General features: G+C 43.7%; 1 protein-coding gene across 1 annotated transcript; it reads left to right on the plus strand.

The window, feature by feature from the left end:
• Positions 1 to 1,809: 1,809 nt before the first annotated feature.
• On the plus strand, positions 1,810 to 10,877 carry MBD5 (methyl-CpG binding domain protein 5). The gene is made up of 4 exons (XM_010139638.1): positions 1,810 to 1,922; positions 5,844 to 5,946; positions 6,307 to 6,487; positions 8,599 to 10,877. The coding sequence occupies exons 1-4, from the start codon at positions 1,810 to 1,812 to the stop codon at positions 10,875 to 10,877; spliced, it is 2,676 nt and encodes an 891-aa protein (XP_010137940.1).
• Positions 10,878 to 11,286: the final 409 nt, after the last annotated feature.

Below are 11,286 nucleotides of genomic sequence, written 5' to 3' on the forward strand. Positions count from 1 at the left end.
GCAGCGCTAGGCTCTTCTAGACGGCTTCATCCTGCAGAAAACCACGCTCTCCATTCTGAAAATCGTGCTCTGCTCTTTAGTCAGGGGGCACGTCCAGCCAGCTCCTTTCTAGTCCACCTCCTTCTCGTAAATACCCTTTTTTCCCCCTTATGTAGCATTTTGAACTTTACATTTATAGGTAGCACATCTAAAGAGAATCTACTGGATAAATGTACTTGAGAGAAATTTGTGAGGACTGCGTTTCTGCCTCTGTAGTCTTCCTTTAGTGGGAAGGAGCCGTGGTTCCTGTGAGGTGTAGACGTAACGTGGTGGTGGTCCTGCTGTTGCTACAGGGTTGTAGGTTCCTAAGTCTTTATGTTCTGTTTCTATCTCAGCAAACTTTTTCTTTGTAGTATTAGGAATAAGGCAGAATCGCAGCGACTGCAAACCCGACCTGTCAGCAGCGTTACTGCAACGGTCATCGGTGCCACCTTCCACTTGAGCTCTAGGGTCGTTGCTTTTTCTGATGTATTTCCTATTTGAATAGTGTAGTCTGTGTTTGTCTCGCGTTAGTAAAAAGTCCAGTCTCAAGAGTTAAATCTCACCTGGTCAACTTGAAAAATTGTTTTGGGGGAATAACGCAGTTCGTATCGTTCTGAACTTCTTTCGTGAAGATTTGCTCCTGTGGTGTAATCATGAGGGGAATTACTGCGATACTCAGATTGTTTCATAGGTATTCTGAGATCAGTGCATGGATCCGGGCTTTTCCCCGTGTTATTACAAGGATTTTTGGTGAGATGATTATTTTAATATAGTCTAAATGGGGGGGGGGGGTCCATTTTCATAGATATTATCAGCCCTAGCAGCAGCTTCCTTCACATGAGATTCATTCAGTTTTATAAACAACTTTTAAAGGGAATTAATTGAGCTCGTCATCTGCCAATAATTCAGAACAGAAGCATGTGTGAAACTGTTCAGTTAAAAGACACATCCCTTAATTCACCCAAACTGTGCATTAACTATTTAATAAGTTGCACTCTCGTAGCTTTTAAGAGGTAGCTCCGCTGCAGCCACGTATACGTACAGTCCGCTGGCAGGATCATATTCACCCTAAGCCTTGTTTTGATGGTTCCATTGACGTTTAAAATTTTGTTTCTAAGCTCTTTAAGCAGATGCAGCTGTATCCATCTCCACCAGTTCCCAAACTGGGCTGAAAGACTTGGCAAATGGCTCATGTGTTTTCCGTGTCTGTATTTTTCAGGCTGTTTTATTGGAGCCAGGGAGTCATGAAAGAAACTCAAGAAGACAACTTGGATAATGAACGGAAGATAAAAAGAAAACAAAAAGAATGTGGCATATAAAGGGTGTAATACCTGGAGGTATTAGATCTGACTCATATTTATAAAAATGAGACGAGCTTTCACAAAATACAAGTTATCTTAGACAGTCATCAAGCTTGGAGCCATGCTGTTGAACTAGAAATTCTCCTTTTCCCCATTCTCCTTTCTGACAGGTAACAAAGGATTGGTGAATTATGATTTTCCCAAGTTGGAAGCACTAATTTTTATCTATATAGTCCATCCTTATGAATATATAAGGAGCTAAACATTGCATATTTAATGTGGATTATAATGGGAAACTGACTCGTTAACAAAAATGGCCACTTTTGAGGACTTGGTTTCAAACTGAGCTGGAGCCTCCCAATGCACTTTGTACGATTTGGGGAAAGGTGTACTGAGCGGCCGCCCTCGGGAGGCCATGATGCCATGTAGTAAAAGGATATCATCTTACTGTTGATATCTTTGAAGACTCATAAACAGAAACAGAAAAATGAATGGTGGAAAGGAGTGTGACGGAGGGGACACGGATGGAGGGCCACCAGCAGTGCAAGTTCCCGTTGGTTGGCAACGACGGGTGGACCAAAGCGGAGTGCTCTACATCAGGTAAGGTTATCTGAGGTGGATACCGGTTGCGTTTGCGTTGTAGTTTTGCCAGAACGCGTGGAAATTTAGTGACTCAGCTAATCTCTTGCACTCAAACTTCAAGGGTTTGCGCTTTTGGAAGCGCAAGATCGTTTTTTCTGCTGATATTAGTGGAGTCCGTTTATGACAGTTGTGCCATTTGCATGCCCTTAACGTACTCTCAAATCTAATATTGCTTGGTCTTGAATATTTGATAATCCTGACTATACATTTTGCTCTCAGCATGAATAGTTCTTTATTACTTACGATTGTCTTACGGATTGTAAAGCTGAGCAGTCGCAGCTTTAGCCTCACGTACTACCGTTATCATTCAAGCCTTTGACGATGAAGCTAACTGGAGGTTCAGTTGTAGGCCACGTCTGAGATGGTGAGAAATCTCTGCTGCCTTTTGCCAACGGCCGGGTGCCTGGGCGTTGCCTTTTGCTTGCACCCGCACGGGCTTTTCGTCAGCGCCGTTGCTGTCGAATTCAAAGCCCTGGCCAGGCATTAGGACAGTTCGCAGCAGTAAGGCAGAGCGGGGCTGCCTCCCCCCGTCAGCACCGAGCCTGCAGCTCAGGTCATGCAGTGCCCTGCCACTTCATCCAGACATCCTGTACCTCTTCTTCCCTCCGTCTCTGCTGGGTTTATGTTCCAGGTCTGCGTTAGACCTCTGTGTTTTACTTACTCTTCGGAAAGGAAATTGGAGTGGTGTAACTGCTTAGCAGCCACAGAAACCATCAGCTTTTGCATGCCCTGTAAAAGTTCTGTGTTCGCTATCGCTGGCGTTCTCCAGCAAGATTTACTTCTATTTATTCCCCACATTTCTCACGTAGAACAAACACAAGCCTAAACCCAGAGTTTTAGGCATTCTATTTGTTTAGGTTTTTTAGCTTATTGGATTTTTTTTTTTTGCTTCGCCCTGGAACAGTCACAAAGAAATGCGTTGAAATTACTATGAAATGAATGTGTTCAAACAAACAGGCTACAATTTAAGTGGTATTGGAAAAAAGATCAAAGTTAGCTTTAACAAAATAAGAGTACCTCAGGTTTACATCACAGAAGTCTAAAGGATTATCTGTCTGTTATTTGCTTAATCTTATTCCGCTATTCTGTGATTTAAAATAACCACTGCTTCACAACATTTTCTATATCACCAATACAAAATTCTTTAATGAGTTGAAGCACACTCCAATTTTACACTAAGCTACCATAAAAGATCAAATGCGTTGCAGGATTTCTTGTTTGTATTCTCAATTAGCAGAATCAAACAAAATCCATGTCAGCAATACGCGTGTCAAAGACAAATCGCCTTCCCCTTGTATTTCTCATTACAGCTCTAATTTTCTGGGCCTCTGCCTTAGTTAAAAATCAATGAGGGAGAAAAGTTGTGGGTTGGTGGGGGTTTTCCCTATCATCTCTATATCCAGGCATCAGGACAGAGAACGCTTTGGGGTTTTTATCTACCTGATGATCCTGCCTGCTGTTGAACTTCGTTTTCTCCAGCTATAAGAAGCAGGGCACGTAGCTATTGATCAGGTTTAGCGGTTGCCTTTTTCAGCTTGGGCAGCTTGTATTCTCTTCCCAAGTTTCGCCCGTGTGTTTGGTTTTCTCTTTAATCCAGTGGTTAATTTTCTGGTTGATATCTGTAAGATGTTCTGGTCAAAGAATGGTGCTTGGTATGGTCCGCAGCTCTCGCCAAATACGAATTTGTTGGTGGAAGGGCAGGACAGGTTGGTTGGAAAGGACAGAAGCCAAATAATCCAACCTCCTGCTTGACTGGGTGGAGTCAGCCCTTGGTTTTGCCAGCTGCATCTTGAAGGACTGAGTTTCTCGGGTAACCTGCTCCAGTGCTGCTCTGCCCTGCTGAAGGAACAGCTGCCCTAAAAATATGCACAGCGTTCCCCAAGAGCGGGAAAGGTCAGGCAGTATTGACTCCAAAGCTATCCAGGGGAGAATTAGTGTCCATATATTAAGATCTGACATGATTTAACTAGAATAGATGATCCCAGCTGAATAAGGACTCATTCTATTTGTGCTTCGTTATGAAGCACACACGGTTCTCTATCAACTGTCAGCAGTTGCTTTGGATTAAATCCATTAATTAACTAGTTTTTATTACCTGATAAAAGCATTGGGTTGAGTCTTGGTGCTTTTCTTGGTAAACCAGTGCTACTGCCTTGAGGTAGGACCTAAATCTCTGCTTCAGCTTCCTGTTTGCAGTAGCCATCAGCGGGATGAAGCGAGAAAAGCTTTTTAACGGCAGGAACAGATTTCACAACTGTCAGATCCTAATATATTTTAGAATTTGCTCCCTCTTGTTTCTTTGGGAGGTCTAAAACATCTGGATGACCTCAGTGCTGGGGGGGGCGGAAAAAAGGTAGTTTCTTACAAAGGAAGCTCCCATATCAACTTGTGCTTGATCTGGGCACGTGTACCCAGATTTCCCAGACAAACTGTGTGCCAAGGAAGGTTATTTGAAATTACTTTATTCTAGAAATAGTAAAAACAACCAAAAAGCAAACCAGCTCTGATGGTATGGGCAGGGTGGGAAAGTCCGAAGTGTTTGCCCAGCGCTGGAGATGTGGAGCCCAAGTAGAGAACAAGTGATACTGAGTGAAAATGGGATCATGGTAGCATCACGCTTTAATCAGCCCATTAATTAAATGAAATTTAAATAAATAAAAATAAAGAGCAATTTCGTCCCACTCCCCAAGAATTTCAGTTTAATAGGCAGAAGCTTTGGCTTTCTGACCTATCTGTCACTTAATTCCCATCTCCCGTTATTTTTAGATGGCTCCTTTATCTTGCTTACCCTCAAAACTGTCGCTGTTACACATATCTGACCTGGGCACTTCACTCTTAAATAATTATTTCAGAGCAAGTCTGGCAAATAAATTACTTATTTAAACTGTTGGCTTTAAGTGACTTTAAATGTCACTTGCAGACGTTGCTTTATATGTGACTCAGTTCTCATGCAGAATTAGATGTTTATACGCTGGGTTTTAAGTAGGGAAATTTGTCGTAGTTTGGAATTTTGACCGTTGGCTGTTTTTGTGATCCAAATTTAAGCTGTTTTTGTTAAAATAAGGGCTATTTACAGCTGCCATTAAGAACCAGTGGTTTAGCCAGTCCTCATAAATTACTGTATTTGGTCCCTGATAAACAGTTGAGATGGCTCAGTAATAAAGAGCACTCTGGAAGTTAGAGGCTTGTGCCACGAGGACTTTTTTCATCTTATGAATTAGTGATTTTTGCCATAACAGAGTTTCCAGTGTCCCATTTTTGGATATGGAGATAATGATTTTTCTGGTGGGAGTTAGAGAAGCCCGAGCACAGTCTTATCAGAAACTCACTGGACTGGCTTCTTGGTGTAATTTGCCTCCCTTGCAGTGAGAGGGTTGGAATTTTATCCAACTTAAACCCAGCTGTTTGTGCAACTAAGAGACCCAGCCCCAACAGTTCCGTTGCTGTCCCCCCTTCTCTGTGGCTTGTCTTGTACTTCTTGAAGCACACCGTTGAGGTTTTTCTTCTTAAAGTAGAGGGACTGCTCTGCCTGAGTGTTACACTTTGTAGGAGATTGGAGGGAGAGGAGTGATCTGGGTGGTGTTAAGGCTTTTAAGCAGGACTGTGATGGGAATAGTAAATATCTATAACCTCAGTTACTCTCTTTTCTCTGCACTTGCTGGGGTTGGTTTTCTACAGTAAAGCTTTCCTTTAAAATGTTGGGGGGGGCATTACTGGTAAGCATCACCTTAGTTCTTGACTAAAAGCAGGAAGTACTATAAAAAAAATGCAGAATCTTGCTGTGTTGCTTTAACCACTCTCCGTGTGAGCTGGTAGCATGGCAGACAGAAGTCATGGCCTATCAAATAGCTTGTATTCATCATTTCTGTTCCTTTGCAGTCCCAGTGGGTCTTTATTATCCTGCTTGGAGCAGGTGAAGACTTACTTGCTGACTGATGGAACATGCAAGTGTGGCCTAGAATGTCCTCTTGTTCTTCCCAAGGTAAAGCAAAGCATCGTTTTGGATCTCTGTGCTATAATCCGTATGAGCTAACTGTGCCAGCTGATGTGCTATGCCATGACCTAATCTCTGTTCGTAGGTATAAAATAAGTGGTATGCAGCCAGAAATGTACCATCAAATACAAAATGAACCTCCCCTCTGCCTTCTCCCCTCCTGGAAAAGATCTGAAGTGTTTATGCTTCTGACCCGAGCTGTGAAGGTTATCTCTTGGGCAACGTAGGAGCAGTCAGCGCTAAGGGACAGCGGCAAATTTAATTCTGTGACCAATTTCTGCCTTAGGTGCATTTGGTGAGTTTGTTGCTTATAATCGTTGTTTTAAATGTTGGTATTTTTACTCTCAGGTCTTTAATTTTGATCCTGGAGCTGCTGTGAAGCAGAGAACAGCTGAAGATGTTAAAGCAGACGAAGATGTCACCAAACTATGCATACATAAAAGGAAAATTATTGCTGTGGCTACACTTCATAAAAGCATGGAAGCACCACATCCTTCACTGGTTCTGACTAGTCCTGGTGGTGGAACAAGTGAGTAGAGTTGTGCAGGATCATTTAATTACCTAATCTTACATATATATCCTTCCTATGCAAAACCACCCCCTAAAGTCTAACGTATCTACAAGCGCAGTAGTGAGCAGATCGAAGGGGAGGATGGAGGTAGTGTTTAGAGAGATGTCGGTAGATAGAAAATGAGGCTGGAAAGCAGGTCACCCCAGACGAAGAGCATGATTTTCTTGGAAAAGATATCAGATTGTTCTAGACAAAGAAAATACATTAGCGCTCATCTTTTGGAACCGTAGTAATACGTCTGATATTCTGTCACATGGGAAATTAGGGAAGCAGAATAAAGTGATTATAAAGGGATTAGAATGTGGCTAAGGACTGGGCTAAATGGGAAATGGTATCACAAGGCAGAATATACAGCAAGGGAAGATCTCCACTGTAATTTCTCAGGGATTATTTTTGGGGTCCAACCTGTATTAGCACTCTAATTATCCATATCAACAAAACAAAAAGAGGTAATTTGTTGACGGATGAAGTTGACAGGTATTATCAAAACACGAGAAGACCAAAACCTTGTAAAACTGGAGGACCCAAAAGACCTGGAGCAAAAGAAAAGGTGTAGCCACAAATCCTGTTAATTGTAAGGTTATTCATCTGGGGACTGTGGGGAAAAAAAGCTGTTAGCTGTAAATTATGGAGGAAGAGGCCCTCTATACCGTAGCTTGGGACAAAGGGGTGAAGTTACTTTTAAGGCAGGGCTCGGTAAGATGATGGTTGTGTACTCTGATGCATGCAACTTCTGGGAAGTGGCCCTCAAAAACCTGAGAGACCTTCTGCACCCCTCTACTGCTGTCCCAATAGCTGGCTAATGGCTAACCGCTCTGCCGCTCGACTGCGAAGTGGAAAATTTTAAGAGTATAAAAATAATAATAAATTTCAGGCACGTAGACAGTGCCAAAATACCAGTGCTGCTTGTAGTACTGGTGCGCTCTTGGTTTTCAAATTGCTCTTTATGATTTTAAAGCTTTGTTTAAATTGGTTTTTGCAATGTATTTTATGTTTTTAAAGCAAAGGGTGCAATTTCCCAAATTACTGTGCATTTTCCTTATTAATTTTTTTAATTCTGTATGAGTAGTACTTAAACTTGATTTCTGGTTTCAGAAAATTAGCAAAATGAAGGAGGTAAAACCAGCTCAACTATGAAGACACGAGTCATATTTCTGTGGTCTTACCTTCTCTGTTGATGAGCGTTTTGTGCATTAAGCAAACTAGAAAATTTCCTGATTAATTACCTTTGTAAACAAAATGCCTTTTCATTTACCCACACTTAGATTTGACTGTGTGCTCAGGTCTGGCATTCAGGGTGAGGGTTCTCAGATATATTTCCTTTTGCTGTTCATCCTTGCGAGTTGTCCCCTACAGGAGACTTTGGTTGTGTTTTGGGAAAGGTGATCTGTTTGTTTCTGTCGTGATGTGGCTGGTAGAGCAAATAGGATGAAGACAGGATTGTCCGTGCCATCTGTCCCCTGCGGCCAGGCTGAAGGGAGGAAGGGAACTGGGTTCTTGTGAGTAGAGGAATTTAAAGGCCCCTCTGAATTAATTTGAACATGAAACCTCTAGCTCATTATTCAGGTTTAAGTTTGCATATTCAGAGGCTGAACGCCAAGCACTCCGAGCTGAATTACAAATTCCCAGAGCAGCCACACTGGCAGAAAGTCCACCAGACGTGGAGCCATTTGGGTGGCTATTCTTAAAATAATACTGAAAAAAGCATCTTTGTAAGTAAAACCAGTATTAGTGGGCAGAAAAAAAATGTGGTCTTGTGCTGGTAGGAAGGTCTAGACTCAAAACTGGGATTTGTTGGGCTTTGTTCCTCCTGTACTCAATAGATGGTGCCAGAGGCTCCTTTTCCTTGTGACGGTGATAACTGCTGCTGCCGCCAGCTCTTCACTCGGGAGTAGGGTAGCATGAACCGTTCCAGTAACTGCATGGTGATTTTGGTAATTATTTCTGTTGAGGCAAAATTGTAGCCAAGAGGCTTTCTAGCATTTGTGAATATTTTCACACAGGGTAGTTTTGCACTGAAATGTGTGATACCGGATTTCAAAACATAACTGTTGTGTTTTTAATATCAGGTGCCACTCCAGTAGTCCCTACTCGAGCAGCAACTCCAAGATCAATGAGGAATAAGTCACATGAAGGAATTACAAATTCTGTGATGCCGGAATGTAAGACTCCTTTCAAGTTGATGATAGGGGCATCTAATGCCATGGGTAGGCTTTATGTGCAAGAAATGGCTGGAAGCCAGCAACAAGAACTTCATTCTGTCTATCCTAGGCAGAGATTGGGTAGTAATGAACTTGGACAGAAATCTCCGTATCGTGGCAGTCATGGTGGGATGCCCAGTCCAGCTTCATCAGGATCACAGATATACGGAGACGGCTCAATCTCTCCTAGGACTGACCCACTTGGAAGCCCTGATGTTTTCACAAGGAACAATCCCAGTTTTCATGGAGCACCCAACTCTAGTCCTATTCACATGAACAGGACACCTCTGTCTCCACCATCTGTAATGCTACATGGTTCTCCCATACAGTCATCCTGTGCAATGGCTGGAAGGACTAATATACCTCTTTCCCCAACCTTGACCACAAAAAGCCCAGTAATGAAAAAACCCATGTGTAATTTTTCAACAGGTATGGAAATACCACGAGCAATGTTTCACCATAAACCGCCCCAAGGTCCGCCCCCACCTCCTCCACCGCCTTCCTGTGCTCTTCAGAAAAAGCCATTAACATCAGAAAAGGATCCGCTTGGCATTCTTGACCCTATTCCTAGCAAACCAGTGAATCAGAATCCCGTCATCATTAACCCAACTACTTTCCATACAAACGTCCACTCTCAGGTACCCGTGATGAATGTAAGCATGCCTCCTGCTGTCGTCCCTTTGCCGAGTAACCTTCCTTTGCCAACCGTAAAACCCGGTCACATGAACCACGGAAGTCACATTCAAAGAGTCCAGCATTCTGCTTCAACTTCCCTCTCTCCTTCACCAGTGACATCCCCAGTCCATATGATGGGATCCGGAATTGGAAGGATCGAGGCTTCTCCCCAAAGATCACGTTCTTCTTCCACGTCGTCAGATCATGGAAATTTCCTGCTGCCTCCAGTAGGACCACAGTCATCCTGTAGCGGTATGAAAGTTCCTCCCAGGTCCCCAAGGTCAACAATAGGGTCACCGAGACCATCTATGCCATCTAGCCCTTCCACCAAGCATGATGGACTGAATCAGTACAAGGACATCCCTAACCCATTAATTGCTGGAATGAGTAATGTATTAAATCCTCCAAACAATGCAGTTTTTTCCACTGCATCGGCTGGAAGTGGTTCCTTGAAGAGTCAGCCTGGTTTGCTGGGAATGCCTTTAAATCAGATCTTGAACCAGCACAATGCTGCCTCTTTTCCAGCAAGCAGTTTACTCTCAGCAGCAGCCAAAGCACAGCTAGCAAATCAAAATAAACTTGCTGGTAACAACAATAACAGCAGTAGCAATTCTGGACCTGTTGCCAGCAGTGGCAACAACGAAGGACATAGCACTTTAAATACCATGTTCCCTCCTGCCGCCAACGCGCTTCTACCAACGACCGAGGGGCAAAGCGGCCGAGCAGCACTGAGAGATAAATTGATGTCTCAGCAAAAAGATCCTCTGAGAAAAAGAAAGCAGCCGACCACCACGGTGCTGAGTTTGCTGAGACAGTCTCAGTTGGACAGTTCTGGAGTTTCCAAAGCTGGATCTGATTTGATAAGAAAGCAGAGCCAAAGCTCCTTTCCCATCAGTTCTATGTCCCAGCTACTTCAGTCCATGAGTTGTCAAAGCTCTCACATGAGCAGCAATAGTACCACCAGTTGTGGGAGCTCCAATACTGCTTTACCTTGCTCTGGTAACCAGATGCATTTTGCAGACACCAGTATGAACCCTGGCAGCCTCCAGAACTCGCTGGCACAGAGTTTACCCTTGCGAGGGGAAGGTGTGCACTGCCAGAACACAAACACTAACTTTGTCCACGGTACTAGCCCGGGCACAACCAACCATCTCACAGGTTTAATAAACCAGATGCAGGCTAGTGGGAGCTGTGGGATGCTCAGTCAGTCAGGAATGGCGTTAGGAAATTCGTTACATCCGAACCCACCTCAGGCGAGAATCCAGGCATCCTCCACTCCAGTGATCCCAAACAGCCTTGTTAGCAGCTGTAATCAAACAAGTCCTGAAGCAGGTACGTTCCCTTCTGACAGGATACCCCCATGTTTGACTGCTTGGAAATATGTGATGACTGTTTTTAGACGGGTTCCTTTTACGTATCTGCTTTCTAAGCTTGAGTTGACCAGTATGAAAAGTCTGCCCATTTCATGCTGATACCCACGCAAAAATAAAACAAATAAGAAAAAACAGTGGTAGACTAAAATACATCTCCCTCTTTCTGGACAAAATCATCCTACCCTCCTCCCTGTGACAACTCGTGCTTCTACTAACTCCCGCGCGCTCGGCATAAATAAAATCCGTGCGCTTTTGTATGTACCCAGACCTCAGCTTTTGCCACTCGCCCAAATAAATGGGGGGTTTCTTGCAGCGTGCCCTGCTGCTTCCACCCCGGAATGCTGTGGCTAACCCGGCAGTGCACAGCCAGGCTGTGAGAGTGTTCTTTACCACTGCGTTCAGGAGTTGGTGCTGTCAGAGGTGGGAGCAGAGACTAGGAGCACCAAAATGTACAGGCTAACCTTTTTGCGGGGAGGTGCAGGGGGAACGCCGAGTCTGCGTGTGCCTT

This window comes from Buceros rhinoceros, unplaced genomic scaffold (genome assembly GCF_000710305.1).
Source record: "Buceros rhinoceros silvestris isolate BGI_N320 unplaced genomic scaffold, ASM71030v1 scaffold2537, whole genome shotgun sequence".
NCBI lineage: Eukaryota > Metazoa > Chordata > Aves > Bucerotiformes > Bucerotidae > Buceros > Buceros rhinoceros.

Coding starts and splice junctions, on each gene's coding strand:
- MBD5 (XM_010139638.1), top strand. CDS start 1,810: ATGAATGGTGGAAAGGAGTGTGACGGAGGGGACACGGATGGAGGGCCA. Junction 5,947..6,306: donor GTCCTCTTGTTCTTCCCAAG/GTAAAGCAAAGC, acceptor TTTTACTCTCAG/GTCTTTAATTTTGATCCTGG. Junction 6,488..8,598: donor TAGTCCTGGTGGTGGAACAA/GTGAGTAGAGTT, acceptor TTTTAATATCAG/GTGCCACTCCAGTAGTCCCT.